The 16,517-nt window shown below is 42.6% G+C and overlaps 1 protein-coding gene across 1 annotated transcript in view; it reads right to left on the reverse strand.

Annotated features, from left to right (window-relative positions):
• SEC24A (SEC24 homolog A, COPII coat complex component) overlaps positions 1–16,301 on the reverse strand; it is an 84,237-nt gene extending 67,936 nt beyond the window's left edge. The window contains 2 exon segments of the mRNA XM_030212587.1: positions 6,511–7,029; positions 16,043–16,301. Of these exon segments, the coding sequence (XP_030068447.1) occupies positions 6,511–7,029; positions 16,043–16,109 (586 nt within the window). The 5' untranslated portion in view covers positions 16,110–16,301.
• Positions 16,302–16,517: the final 216 nt, after the last annotated feature.

The raw sequence follows: 16,517 nt of genomic DNA on the forward strand, positions 1-16,517 counted from the left end.
TGGCCGGTTACCAAACCATGCCGGAATGTTGACAGAGTTTTTGGTTGGTGATTGCTAGTTGAACTTCTAATTTGACTCAGTTCCAAAAAGTTCCTGTTGGATTACTAATGCCGATCAACTGCTTGTGGACTAAGAGTGAGTTTGAATGGTTGGTGAACAAAATGGCAGACCGGAGACACACAGCAGAACGGTTGAAGAATGGGCTGGACGGGGAAGACACTTCAGTGTCCTGTGCCACGACACTTGCAGATTTTGGAGACATGTGAGACATTTCTAGAACATTCTTAACTTGCACAAAGGGTGGGGTCCCTTTGGCATCTAGACCTCTGCCTCATACACTCACTAAGGAGGAGTGAGGTTGGTTAGACAGGCTAGATGGGTAATGGGGGGAAGATGGGGGGAGGGCAGTGGGGGGGGGAGGGAGTGGGGGGTGGGGAGGGTGGGTTTAGGGGTAGAGGCGAGCGGAATGATGCAGGAACAAAATGGCGGGCTGTGAGAATACGTGGAAATTTGTATAACCAAATGGTATTTGATGTAATAATTGGATGGTGGAGAAACGGCCTTTGGTTGAGGCTGGGCAACCAAGGCACCGATTTGGTTTTGTTACATGTTAATTTGGCCATTTTGAGGGGATTATGCTGACTGCACCTTTGCGATTGGTGACCTGGAATGTAGCTGGGATCACCTCCCCGATCAAGAAATCAAAAATCTTAACACACTTAAACCGCCTAAAGGCTTCCATAGTCTGCCTACAGGAGACTAAACTCTCTGACGAGGAACACCAGAAGCTGCGCCAACAGTGGGTGGGGGAGTGTTATTACTCCTCCTCTGGGGCCAGACGGGGAGGAGTGGCCATTCTGATTAGGAGAGGGCTCCCGTGTACTTCTAAATTAATAGGAAAAGACCCAAAGGGAAGATATGTTTTGCTCCATCTTAACATTATGGGACAGGAGTATTATCTATGTGCTATATACGGCCCAAATGTTTATGATGCAGATTTTTTTCAGACTTTGATAAATCTAGGCCTTAAATATGACACGGCCCCTTGGATTGTAGCGGGAGATTTCAACCAAGTACTTGACCCGGAAATTGACCGCTCGACGGTTGGGGCATGGAGTGCACTTCCCCGTAGTAAAGGATTGCCTTATCTGTGTAAAATGATGGACCTAGTGGACCCTTGGAGGTTATTATTCCCTCAGAGGCGGGACTATACACACCTCTCGAAAGCCCATAAGACCTGGTCCCGTATAGACTACCTCTTAGTCTCTACATCACTTTTTTCCCGGGTAATTAAGACGGACATGGCACCTATGGCGATCTCAGATCACACTCCAGTTTGGGCTGATGTGGCTCTGGGACACGCCGTAGATAGATTTAAATCTTGGAGGTTCCCATCCTATTTAGCTGGGGACAGAGATTTTGGTAAATTTCTAGTACAAAAATGGAACCTGTTTGAGTCTGATAATGTGGCTCATAAGGATAACCCGACATTATTCTGGGAAACTTCTAAAGCGGTCATGAGAGGGGAAATTATTAGCTATTTAAGTGCAAGACACAAAAAGATCTCCCAAGGAATAATTACGCTGGAGCGGAAATATCAACAAGCCAAACGTGCACACATGCGCTGTCGAACCCAGACCAACTACGATAATGTGATTGCGGCACAGGTGGCCCTAGATTCATTACTACACGAACGTGCCAAGAAGCAGGCCTTTAGTCGTAGATATCAATATTACAAATTGGGCAACAGACCTGGGAAACTGCTAGCTAAAGTTGCCAAAGCCTGGTCAGACAGGACATTTATCCCTACAATGTTGGCGCCTGATGGCTCTCGTAAATCCTGCCCTAAAGACATACTGACTATATTTCGGGATTATTTTTCTCGAATGTACCAACCAGAGGCGCAGCAGGGTGGACCACAATTAGAGGAATACTTGAGAGATGCAGGACTCCCAGTGCTGTCCCCCATCATCAGAGACCAATTGAATGCCCCCCTCCAGGCTCGAGAAGTTCAACAAACGATCAGAGGTTTATCTTTGGGTAAAACTCCGGGCCTGGACGGATTCTCTACAGAATACTACAAATTACTGTCGACTCAACTGAGTGTTCCCCTGACTCTTCACCTTGATGCAGCGGTGGAGGTGGGGAGACTACCCAGGGAATCGAATGAAGCCTTAATTGTCTTAATCCCTAAACCGGGTAAGCCGACAGATCAGCCGGGGTCTTATCGACCAATTTCCCTTCTCAATGTTGATGTAAAAATTTTAGCTAAGATCCTTGCTGATAGATTGGCTGTACATCTCCCGACTTTAGTGGGAGACCACCAGGTGGGATTCGTACGGGGGAGACACCCAGGTCTAAATGTACGTAGGGCCTTGTTGGCCGTAGCGCAAGCTGAGGCCACGAATCACCCACTGTTGCTGGCGGGCCTGGATGCTACTAAGGCATTTGACCAAGTGAATTGGGACTACCTTTTTCAAATACTCAGATACGTGGGGCTGTCCGGGTGGTACTTGCATGCAATTGATACCTTATATACTGACCCTGGGGCCCGGGTCCTCGTGAACGGAATGTGCACTCCGCGTTTTTTGGTAAGACGGGGCACTAGACAGGGCTGCCCCCTATCCCCACTTTTATTTTTGATTTATCTAGAACCCTTGCTCCGTAACATCATAAAAGATCCAGAGGTACAGGGAGTTCAGTTGCCACATCTCCAGATCAAAGTACTAGCCTACGCGGACGATATTCTTTTAGTGTTGACACACCCCCAAACATCGCTGCCAATAGCTTTAGACCACATAGCAGAGTTTGGATACTATTCGGGTTTTCAACTTAACTCACAGAAATCTGAGGCGCTGCCAATACCTCTTTTGGTGCGGGAGCGCTGGGAGGGAAGGTTCCCGTTGAAGTGGACCACGGATTATTTGGTCTATCTGGGGATTAGAATACCAACTTCATTAACACAACTTTACAGAATTAATCTAGCCCCCTTGTGGAGGGAGACACGACACACCTTAGAAATGTGGCAGCGCCTCCCCTTGTCTTTGTGGGGACGGGTGGCTCTGTACAATATGATTTTGGTCCCTAAATGGTTATATGTGGTTCAGGTGTTGTCCCTTTTCTTCCTATATAAAGATGAACGGAAATTGCACAGACTACTTGCTAGATATCTCTGGAAAGGGAAAAGGCCCAGGGTCACACAAAAACAGACATATCTTCCAATACCTAAAGGAGGGCTTGGGGTTCATAGTATACAGCGTATGTCTGTGGCGGGTTGTATGAGACACATTGCAGACTGGTTCAGGGGAACGTCCTATTTTTCATTTCCCATCACTGAAACCATAATGGTGAGCAGGTGCCATTTTAGTTATTGGCTACATGCGCCAGCAGGCAAAGCACCTACTGCTAAAGGATGTTCTCCTATCTTTATGCCACTAAGACGGACATGGCGATGGTTGTGCAAAGCTGGGGACTTTGAGTGCCACTCCTCCCCCTTCCTGCCGATTGGAGGAAACGCAGATTTCCCAGCGGGCACGGATACTGTGACCTTCCGGAAATGGAGAGAGGGGGGGACAGTTTTTTTGTTCCAGGTGCTAACAAAAGAAGGAAAATGTAGGTCCTTTAAAGACTTATGTGAGACTGCTGGACTCCCGGTACAGGCCACTTTTTCTTATCTACAACTGAGTCATTACATTGCCTCCCTCCCTCGAGTCTCTTTGACCTCGCAGAGACGGAGGCAACTCACAGATTTGCTTGACCTGGAGGCGCAGCTTTTGGTTCCTCTTAAATTCTACCATTTTAAAATTAAAGAACTCTGCCCGGAGATAACATATGATCAGATTGCCAGGGCTTGGACTGGAGATTTGGGTTGTCCTATTACTGGTGCAATGGTACAAACTAATCTGGTTATCGGATATAGGACCTTCAGAGATGTGACACTACGGGAATCCCAGTATAAATTTACGATGAGGCTCTACATTTCACCACACAGGGCGTTCAGGGCTGCCATGCGTCCCTTGGATGATTGCCCCAAGTGTGCGAGACCTGGAGCACACTTGGGACATATGTTCTGGTTGTGTCCCCCGGTCCGTGCTTTCTGGGTTCAACTCTGTGCCTTTGTCTCAACTGTTTGGGAGTTGACATGGTACCCCTTTCCCGCTTTATTGTTCGACAAATACAGAGTGAGGGGGAACCGGAGAAGGGGTATGCTGCCTTTCCTCCGAAGGGCGGTTGCTATGGGAAAGAAAACGATCCTACTGAACTGGATTTCAGCAGAGCCACCTTCTGTGTCAAGATGGCGATCCCTCATGATCTCCCTGGGTGCCCTGGAACGTAGGGAGGTGAATGACTTAGCATCCCCACGGGGAGATAGACTATTACAATGTTGGTTACTGTTCTGGGATACCTTGACCCCCACGGCTCGCAGTAGAATCCTGAATGGGTAATGCTCACGGGAGGGAGGGTGGGAGGGGGGTGGGAAGGAGGGGAGTTAGAAGGAATAAGGCGGGAAAGAACAAAATTATGGATGGCCAGTTTGAATAAGTTGGATGTTTGTTAAGTTGTTTGAAATATACTTGCAATGTAATGCATTTCTTCACTTCATTATCACTTGTAAACTTATGACCATCAATAAAAATGATATAATTAAAAACAAAAACGGTAAAAGAAAACAGTGTTACGTGTTTGTGCATAAAGCTATGGAAAAGAGTAAGTAGCATTACTGGTGGTAAATTGTACTTCAACATCTTAATGGTAATTATCAGTACTGCACTTAATACAAGCAACTGTGTGTGCCTGGTACTGCCTTCCTTAGTCCAGCTCTGCTTTCCTCAACACATTATTTCTGTCTGCAGTGAAGGCAGCAAATGTGATTTATGGACCTAAGTCTCTTCCTCTGCATGTGTAAACCATCCATCATCTCACAGTACACACTGGGCATACTGCTCCACAAAACATCCAAATGCCTTTTTCATCATACTAGGACTACACTACCGACATGAACCCAAATAATGAAAAACAGTATATTTTAGTATTATGAAAATAGAAAGAACCAAGGTCAAGCACCAACTCTCTCTTACATTTCTACCAAAAAGGATAAAATGAAACCATGACTTAGAAAAAGACAATAATACTGAAAGTGTGGCAAATGAGCGACATTCTGTAGAGCTTAAGGGAACCTCAGCAAGGATCAATGCAGAAAGACAGAACACAAAAAAGCTACATTAACTATCAGTTTAAAAGCATCACCACTACAGACATTGAATCAAATATGTCACATCTTAGACTGGCCTCTGGCCTAATTCCCTTATTGCCACATCTCGGTCTACACCAGTGTTTTTCAACCCAAAACACAGGGCACAACCAGCCAGTCTGGTTTTCAAAAAATCCACAATGAATATGCATGGGAGAGATTTACATGCTAAGGAGGCAGGGCATGCAAATTTCTCTCATGCATATTCATTGTGGATTTCCTGAAAACCCAACTGCAGCGGGACATGTTTATCCACTTCCACCCTAGCTGAGATAATATTTAACCATCTCTCTGACCTCACGTGCAACTTTCTTCAAATCAATCACCTTACTTTCTAATTCTTCCTACTTTCTTACTTATCTATATGTTACAACTTTGCCTTACCCCTCACTACCAATTATAATGTTCTATTATTGTGCTGTCATTGCAAGTAGTATACCATGCCATACTTTGTATTGTTGTTCGAATATTTTTACTGCTCTAATTGCCTACTGCTCATGTTTGATCTATTCTTACTGTACACCGCCTTGAGAGAATTCCTTCAAAAAGGTGGTAAATCCTAATAAATAAAGCTCGCTCATCAAACAAAATACATTTAACAAATTGTTCCCTACCACAAAATATAATCATGATATGCAGAAAGAAAATTAGGATTTAAATTAAAAATAAAAATTTTGCACCAATTCTGATAGCTATTAAGTATGTCTACACGGCAACATCTTTCAGTTCATTTGGGCTTTTTTTTTCCTCCTGATTTTGGGGCATTTTTTAGGGGACAGGGGTGTTTAAATTTGTGTTAATTTGTAGGTTAATACTTGTTATATCTGTTTAGTGCACATCACATTTTTATGACTTATTAACGATGTGCATCTGTAAGTAACTATGCCACTGGTTCTCAAACCTGGTCCTGGATGTACCCCAGCCAGTCAGATTTTCAGTACCCACAATGAATATTCATGAGAGATTTGCATGCACTGCCTTCACAGCATGCAAATCTATTTCATGACTATTCATTGTGGATATACTGAAAACCTGACTAGCTGGGGTGTCTCCAGGACCAGGTTTGGGAACCACTGAACTATGCACATCAGCCAAGTATCCCAGCATTCTATATCTTTCTAGAACACAGAATACCCAAGCTCATCCTAAAGTTAACACCCCTGCCATAACCTAAAAAAAAAAAAGGTGAATTAACTCAACCCAGATAATTCAAGTACATTAAGCAGTACTTCCAAAAGCACTTTCCTTAGCATCACTACCTGTTCTCATGAAGCTGTTTTGAAGCGATGAGCCTCCAAGAGATGCTACATACTGATTAGCTGTCGGGGTGTTCCCCGATGATGATGGCTGGCTCAATATTGTTCCCGCTGCAGGAGCCACATGGTTTGCCTGAACACCCACTGGTGGCGGCCGATTCACTGAAGCAGCGCTATATTGCCATTCTGACTGTGGTGGGAAAACAGTTCCAGGAGTAGATGAAGTAGGCATAATAGCTGAGTTCTGAGGTGTAAGTGGCATTCTGGGAAGAGTGCCCATATGTTGTAAAGATGCTACAGGAGGAGGTCCCATTAGTGGTCTATTCTGTGTCTGTATGGGTCCTGGATAATTACTTATTTGTGAAATATTCTGAGAACCACCATAGTTCAACTGTCCAGACGCTGGCTGCACAGAAGTTTTAGCTGGTATCTGATGTGGATATTGTCCAGGAAATGCAGAATGGTAGCCTTGTCCCACAGACATTTGCGCTGATTGCAACATCAATGGGTGCTGAACAGGACCTTGAAGACAGAACAAACAAGTTACATTTTTACAGAATTTTTTTTTCAAAAAGGAATAAATTCACTAAAATTGACTGCGTGCACTTTATAAATTTGATGACGCATTAGGTTTGCTCCAGGACTAGCTGAAGCAAGCCTCCCTTTCTGGCCTTCATAGAATTCCAAGTGGCCAGATAAGCTGAGCTCAGAAATCAAAGCAAGTTCTCTCACAAGGCAGTGCAGCACACACTGGGTCAGTGGGTAAATGAATTTTAAAAACTATTTTACTATCTGAGTACGTGGGATACATCATGAGAAAAAGCAGAATCCGTGGACTGGCATATTGATTTTCAGTGGAGGACTCACACATTCACAAGTAGAAGTTTTCACCATTTTTGAAGTACATTAAAATGAAGGTGGACTTATAAGGTGGTGAAGAAGGGAGCATTAATAACAATACTTTAAAAATAAATTCAGATCAACAGACTTAGACACTGATCTTATAAGTCTTATATCAGAAACGGCACAAGTCTGGGTTTGGTTGGCTGATGAAATTCAAATCCAGGACAAGAATGCATTTTAGATCCAAAAACTTATTCTCATTTAGGGGCCTATTTACAAACTGTGATAGAACTTTGCAGTTACATGGTAACTGTCAAATTAACATTCAGGAATTGCAAACCCTCTGCAGTAGCTGATGAGGCATTCCCAGAATCTTGCCATTCATGTAATGCACAGAAGTTCTCTTCCACGTATTAAGGGGGTCTTTTTCTCAGGTGCACTAGCGTTTTCAGCCAGTGGTAAATGCCGAGACACCCATTATATTCCTATGGGTGTCTCAGCATTTAGCGCGAGCTAAATACATTGGCGCACCTTAGTAAAAGACCCTCTAACTGCATTACAGTAATGTGATGCAGTTAGCTATACCTCCTGAGCCAGTGATAACTGCACCGTGTTATCTTAACATGCAAGTTAGCACACAATAACTACCTCTGCATTAAATATAATGCACAGACCCCCTCTACCACATTAGCAAGTACCTATACAACTGTATGTAAACCACCTCGACTTGTGAACGAAAGAGGCGGTATATCAAACTGACAAAACTATAAACACATACTGTAAATTAACACACTAACTGCTGAAGCATAGTGTTAAACTGCTAGTGTGTATTAATTATTGCACTAATAGCTAACAAAACTTGAAGGCTCTTTTACTGAGCTGCATTAGGCACTAACATGTGCCTAACGCAGCTTAAGATGGCAAACTGCCATTCTGCAGAAATTCTTGTAGGATAAAAAGATATATATAAGAGTTATAGCTTTGTCCTTTGTATCGAGGATAATGACTACCATAGCCAGTGAGGCAAAATAATGTCAAGCAATATGATTAACATACCTCAAAGCATAGCTAAAATAATGATGCCCAGTCAACTGAAATTTGGAATCTGGCGCCAGGCCTATTAGAGAACAGCAGCCCCACCCTGTGGCTAGGAGGAGCAGGCAGAGGTACAGGGACAGAGCCGAGAACTGGAGGCTGGAAGGAGTAGCAGCCAGGGCAGTATAAAAAGGAGAGAAAATAAGTGTTATATGATGATGTCCCATTATTTATTTATATTGGGCCCTTCTGCAGTAGAAACGCTCGCTATAATCAGCACAATTATGGCTGCCTGCACAGGCAACATCAAGAATACAAGGAAAATACATCTCTTTTATTCAAATGTTCCTTAGCACAAAGTTAAATCTTGGCATACATGTTTTTCCCTGAATACACACAGGCAAACAAACAACAGGCCTGGATTAAACTGAGGAAACCTTAATAAGCTCAAGGACGTTTATTCTAGCTAACATCAGCATTTGCTTTACTGCTCTGACCTTTAGGCAGCAACTCAGAGCCAAAATGGGGAAACCCTTTAGTACAGAGGATTTGGACTTTTTTTTTTTTTTTTTTTTAACTACATCTCAAATTTCAGCTTGTTTACCCCTTGGAAAATCCCTATGCTAGGCTCTTCCTTCTTAGATCACAGCATTGACCAGCAGTGAAGCAGCACGTGCTAGGGTTTGGGTCCCACTCTCAGGCCTCTTCCCCTCCTGACTTCTGTATGGAAAACAGCGCTTACATGCTAGTTCATTTCCAAAACCGTGCTTCCTCACTGTTCATCATGCTGCCCCCATCAACAAAAAGTAAAGTCCATTATAGTAAAGTCAGCAGCTTGGTGAAGAGGGAGAAGTGAGGAGGATGGTCCACCCATACCCATGTTGACAATTCCTGCTTTATTTATTTAAAAAATGTATATATCACCTATGACTTAGGCGGTTTACAAGTACCTTAGGGGCCATTTTACCAATGGGCGGTAGGGCTACTGCTGTGCTGGCGCATGGCAAATCAGGCCTACCACAGAAGCCCAGTGGTAGTCCCAGCCTCTGCAGCGCGCCTCTGGCACTAGAAAATGCATTTTTAATTTTCTAGGGCCGGGGACTTACCCGTTGGTAGTCGGGCAGCACTGTACACTGCCCGGGTACGACTGGGGTAGCATGAGATCTCTTACTGCCTCCTAAATGGGTGGTGGTAAGGGCTCCCCTAGGAAATGGCTGCTCGGCAAGTGGTTCACTTTACAGCAGGCTATACACTGCTATATATATTTTTTATTACTATTATGGTTATTATAATTGTTCACACATATGAGGTATCTTCAGACCATCAGACGCGGTACTCCGTTTACTGGCAGTACACCGTTATCAACTTTCATACGGTGAATATTTCCCACCTTTCTCGTCATTGGTCATGGTAGTATTTCTTGTTTAATTTTCTTAAATAAGCTTCTTTAAATAGCAATCACTTCTAGAAAGAATGCATCTTTACTTATCTTTTAACTGATCTTGATATCTTATCAGGCTAGATATCGGAGCTGCATACCGACACGTGTTTCGCTTGCTCAGCTTTATCAAGGTATGTCCCTTTATGTTTCGAAAAAGAGTACCTAGTCTTTCAACCCCTTCAGCCAAGATCACTTTACAGCAGGGCCATTTCCCTTTTTTTAAAAAAAGGTTTTACCCACTGTGGTAAAAGTGGGCCTTGGCATGTGCTTCAATGGGTTTTTTTTAATACTATCATCCCCCAAAATAACTTTTGATTACATCACAATCTTCCTCATACTCCAACACAATTTAAAACAATTATAATAAATCTTAAAACTACCAACCTAAAAGCTAAGTGATCAACTCCTTAAGAAAAAAAGCACAAGTTCAAGATCTTATTAAAACTCTTTAGGTGATCTAACTTTGTTCTTGCTGCAAAATAATCTAAGTTCAGATCCCCTACTCTGCATTGCTATTTTTATCATCTTTCCTAAAAGGTCCCTTGCAGAATGATGTGGGTTTGAGTAATATGCAGTTATAAAATGAAAGGGCACAGAGTCCTTTGCCTCCAAGAAGCTGATTCAAATCCCTGCTCAGGAGACCTATGAAAAATGGGACAACTGAATTATATTTCCAGTCCTCCTGATGGGTGGGCACCATAAAAAACACTGAAAATACCAAAACAATTGCAGACAGTAACTGACAAGGAACATCCAGAAGCCACAACATAGCCCACGCACACTGCAGCTACTGGAAGACTCCTTTGAATCTCTGAATACTGCTGTATACCTCGCTTCTGGCTTGTGATAAAGAACAAGCACAGAGAGCAGAGAAAGTATATATGTAGTATGAAGACGCATATTTTCAAAGCACTTAGACTTACAAAATTCAATAGTAACTTAAGTGCTTTGAAAATATACCTCACAGTAACCTATGTAACTTTGTAAGTCTATGTGCTTTGAAATTGAGCCCCAATTACTATTTTGGAAAATATGTTTTTTATTGAAAGGGTGGCAAAACTCTTTATGGTCTATATAGGACGACCCATTTTCTTTTACTTTGTAGCAATGATAAACATTAATGAAAATGGCACATTACTGCCTTATACAGTGGAGGAGTAGCCTAGTGGTTAGTGCAGTGGACTTTGATCCTGGGGAACTGAGCTTGATTCCCACTACTACTACTACTATTTAGCATTTCTATAGCGCTACAAGGCGTACTCAGCGCTGCACAAACATAGAAGAAAGACAGTCCCTGCTCAAAGAGCTTACAATCTAATAGACTGCAGCTCCTTGTGGCTCTGGGCAAGTCACTTAACCCTCCATTGCCCCTGGTACAAAAATAAGTACCTGAATATGTAAACCGCTTTGCTTGTAGTTGCAAAAACCACAGAAAGGCGGTATATCAAGTCCCAATTCCCTTCCCCTCCCTTTCCCTTATTTTTTAATACAAATATGACTCAGTTTATTAAAAGAAACATAACTCCAAATTAAGCTTGTGTGCTGAATTACCAGAAATACACCGTGCTTCTCAATAATGTCAAAAGCCACCTGCTACTGAATTATTCTCCCAATTAACCTCAGGAATTCCACCAAAAACCTACAAGCATCTCTCAGGCTTTATTAGCACAAGATGTTTCTGTTATTATTCAAGTAGCTCCCTTCTACCCCCCCCCCCCCCCCGACTACTGCAAACGGGTAGAGTCAGGTTTCATAGAAGTATGGAACACATTATAAACAGAATTAACCAAGGTCCCACGGATTATGGAAGAGAGAAAAAAAAAGTACATTATAGATGCATTCCTCCATTTTTAAATGTACAGCCAGAATTTTGGTTCCACATGCTCACAATGTGTATCAGCTTATGAAGCTGCTGAAGTCAATATGGCCCTGCTACATTTCTGCTTCAAACACATTTAGGAACTAGGGAAAATATTTTAGTTTTCTGCTCTACTTCTTATTTATTTAAAGAAACTTTTGTTGAGGTGAGGGAAGCATTTGTTGTCCTTACTCTTTTCCCACCTCTAATGTCTCTCTTCTCTTTCAAGTCTGTTTTCTCCATCTAAACACTTGGCTACTGTTGTATCTGGCCCAGAAGACAGATATCTCTGATTAAAAGGACATTTCATCTTTTCTACAATGTTTTCTGCTCATAAGCCTACTTGGACTCAGCAAGCGGGTTTCTCGAGGGTCGCTGGTTTGCCACAGCATTTTGATTAAAAAGGTGTACAGCACTGCCTCCTTATGTTGCTAGGGATTAGAGAAATAGTAGACAAAACAAAACGACGTGCAGCTCAAACATACTGTTGTACTAGCAATCAGATGACTTGTAGATACATTTGATTTATAATGCATCACTGCATCTAATTAACTTACCGTATTTAATATTTTGAGATTTTATGTCCTCCTTTCCCTATCCATAATGGTTTAAAGTCACTATCTAGATTTCTTACTTAAAAATAAGACAAAACACATCAACCAAAAGCAAAAATGTTGGCCAAATAGTTCTGGTCGTTTATGCAACCCCCAGATTAATATATTTTTAAATCCTGTATTATAATAAACATAAAATTATCTATTGTTTTGGAATGAATTTGATGGAAACTATCCAGTTCAATTAAGCAAGGAACAATACTATGGTAAGATGCCAAGATGGCTGGATAGCTCTACTTCTGAATCTAGTGTACATGTGCATATCATCATTGGAAGGAGGGACAAATTCACATCCTTGTCTGCATTCTGTGAACTGGATGCTTGAAAAAATTAGTGAAGCCAATTCTGCAACTTGGGAAGAATGAGAACCTCAACAAGGAAAAACAAACACCCCCCCCCCCCCCCCCCCCAAAAAAAAAATAACCATATTCTGCTCCAACAAGGTCAGGTGAAGTATATATATATATATATATATATATATATATATATACCTAACACCTTTCATCTAAATCCTCTTTCACCGCTGCTTATGATCGACTGTTTCTTAAATCATGTAACCATATCTATACTCTGTAAGCCACATTGAGCCTGCAAAAAGGTGGGAAAATGTGGGGTACAAATACAATAAATAAATAATTGTTGGTATTAAGATGAGATGATTTTAGATAGACGTGACATCTGTTTCTATGTACTAAAAATTAATATTTACTTTACATCTATATACTATTTGATTATACATAAATAATTGCAATATTTAAAACTTACAGACCGGTACTATTTTATTAAATATCACTCTACATGCCAAAAAGAATTAGTGTACTACTACTACTACTTAGCATTTCTATAGCGCTGCCAGGGTTACGCAGCGCTGTACAATTAGTGTAAAGTATCTTCAGCAGAAAACCCCACTACAGGAGTCAAGAAGAGAAGAATGCCTTCTCAGAGACACCTAATTCAAACTACAAACTTTTGTCAAATATGGTATTTTGTCCACAGGCACAGTATTATAACAAGTTGCGCTCTCAGGCAATTTCTGAGTGTGGCTTACACCGACAGATTTAAAATTGTGGAATCAGAAAAGGTAAAGAGAAGGGCAACAAACATGATAAAGGAGATGGGATGACTTCCCTATGAGGAAAGATTAAATGGGCTAGGGCTCTTCAGCTTGGAGAAAAGACGGCTGAGGGGAGCTATGATAGAGGTCTATAAAATAATGAGTGGAATAGGTAGATGTGAATCGCCTGTTTACTCTTGCCAAAAATACTAGGACAATGGGACACGCAATGAAGCTACAAAGTAGTAAATTTAAAACAAATCAGAGAAAATATTTCTTCACTCAAGGTGTAATTAAACTCTGGAACTCGTTGCAAGAGAATGTGGTAAACGCAGTTAGCTTAGCGGGGTTTAAAAAAAGGTTTGGGTAGCTTCCTAAAAGAAAAAGACCATAAGTCATTATTAAAGATGGACTTGGGGAAAATCCACAGCTTATTTCAAGGATAAGCAGCATAAAATGTATTGTACTGTTTTGAGATCTTGTCAGGTTCTTGTAACCTGGATTGGCCACTGTTGGAAACAGGATTCTGGGCTTGATGGACCTTCTTCGCTCTGTCCCAGTATGGCAACACTTATGTACTTGACTATATAAAGCTAATTCATATTCCTAAGAAACACATGTAGTGGATGTGCCTTACACACAGAACCAAATGTTTAGTGTGAATTTTTCTACTGACAATTTTTTTATTTATAAATATGCTATCAGAATGTTTTGTTGATCAAGATTCTAAAGCAAACAGCCTTTGATCATTTTGGTGATGGAGGGTTTAACAGTGAGAACTGTTCAGCCCTCTGGGTCTTATTGGCAGGCAACAAGACACAACAAAACTAGACAGAGACTGTAAAAAGTCTACCATGTTTAACCTAAGTGTTAATTGAAAGGATTCACCTCAGAGTTCTGTCATGTAGTCCATGCTTCCTGCACACCATGAAACCGTATACCAGGCCATATTAGTTGGAGATTGTTTTCAGAGCCTCACACTGTACAGAGGGAATCCAATCAAGCCACTGCAACACTTAGCTGCTTGAGCTAGGCAAATGACTACATGAAAAAAAAAATAATCATGGTTTGTGGCTCCTATACAAAGTTGGTCACTGCAATGACTGGGTTTAATTTGGAAAAGGGCTATAAAAATAAGACAGAAAAAAAACCCTGAAAATTAAGGTTCATGAGCCCTGTTGCTCAGAACCTAGTACCAGCGCTAATCTGCGTAGAATGGTCAGAGTGCTTTAGCACAGGAAACAATGTGCATGCTGAAGATGGCCACAAATTGTATTTAAATGTAGTCAAATAGATGTTAATGAGGTTACTTGCTATTCCCTCCTAATGATCAGAGAACAGTGCAAAAGCAAACTCTGCTCTTTAACACCACCAGCTCAGAGCTGGCATTTGGTGAGGAGAGCGGGAGGTTGAAAGAGAGGATTTCTTATGATTTTTCTGCTTAAAATATGCCGGTTTTGATTTGTTTTAAATGCGGAAAGAAGCTCGTGCAAGCCTCTAAGCGCCAGTGCTGAGAAACAAATGCGTGCAAGTCCAAGCAAACCCAAATGTGAAAAGCACACATTGTTTACATTTTATAGTTAAAAGGCGCAGAAGAATGGCGCCAATATGTACTTCAATTCCGGGTTTGCCTGGGAATGTGCACATGAGCTTACTGTGAAACTCTTCTGTGCATGCGCCAAGGCAAGTTCCTTCCCCTTATTTTAAGTCTCACAGCATATCATTTGAATGCCATTAGCTCTGAGTATTGGAGGGCTATATCCCTGCGGTATGGGATGGGCGCTACTCACTTTAGCACCTGAACTTTGAGCATCTGGGCCATAGTAAGGAAGTATAACAAAAGCCAGTTTTGATTCTGCTGGAAGCCCAATAGCACAGGTTAACAAAGTTGGGCCAAAAAAATCATATTAACACAAACTTTAACAACATGGTTTCCATCTTGATATACATCACCTTGGGTGGATTTATTTTTTTAAAGTTAAAGCTAATAAATGCACATTTTGACATATATACATCACTGAATACTAACAACGCTATCAACCCTGCGATTGTTATGATCTGTTTGGGAATCCGTGGTTTAGTCATTGTTTCCGGTATGCAAAGTTGTTTCAGTGAGTATCCTACAATTCAGGTGCTTTACGCAAATTCACTGGCTCTAGGCAATCATGGTCGCTGAACAGGTTCAGAAACGTGTCTGCGTGACCAGGCCCAAGTGCTCTCGAGTGTCCTGTCAATCCAAGGGTCACCCAGATCCGTACACTCCCGGCCACCTAAGAATCAACTTTTCAAAACAACTGGAGAAGAGAGGGTGGGCTAAGGCCAAGCTCTCTGTAGACACAGTTAAAGAGTTTGCTCAATCTGGGGGCCAGGGAGAGGAAAGAGCTGCGCTCCTACATTACCTGAGGCCGAACCTTCATCCATTTCCGATTTAAGTAAACACATACAGCAAATGATTCAGGAAGGGCTTCAGTAAACAAAAACTATAATACCCAGAAGCCCCCACCACCACACGTAAACGCATTCGAAGCTGGGTTAAAGGGGGATTGGAGAAAGGCATGTAGCCAGAAAAAGGGGTAAAAGGTTCAGATAAACTCTCCCAAGAGCCAGGGTAAAGCTTCTCCCTTCCGCTCCCCAGGCTACCTGTGTCGAAGGCCCCCTCGCAAACCCCAACCTCCACTACCAGCACTCACCGTTACTGTGAGCCTGTCCGGCTCCGCCGTTCAGGGCACCGTAGCCGGCCTTCTCCGCGTTCGACATGTTGGCCAGGAGGAGCCTGCCACAGCGCGCCTGTCACTTCCAGCTCCTCTCACCGCCTCTCCATAACCAGAAGGACGGCACGCGCGCGCGTACTCTCCGTCTCTCTCCCCGCCCCGAGTACAGGAAACGCCATCCAGGTCGCGCAGGCGCACTCGGTACACGTGGCACTTCCGGTGCCCGTCCTTCAGCTGCCGGCCGGGAAGCCGGCGTCACGCGCGTTTGGTTCCCACCTCGAACTGGCCTCGGGGCTGCAATCAGCCCGAGATGACGAAGCGGTATCTGGCAGGGTGAGCCGCGAGTGACGAGGACTTTGCAATCCGAGACCGGCGGTGGGGCCTAGTCATACTGAGGCACATGCCACATATACACACACACCCTGTGACGTGTACTGCTGTAAGGGCCTTCCGA

Source organism: Microcaecilia unicolor, chromosome 8 (assembly GCF_901765095.1).
Source record: "Microcaecilia unicolor chromosome 8, aMicUni1.1, whole genome shotgun sequence".
Classification (NCBI taxonomy): Eukaryota; Metazoa; Chordata; class Amphibia; order Gymnophiona; family Siphonopidae; genus Microcaecilia; species Microcaecilia unicolor.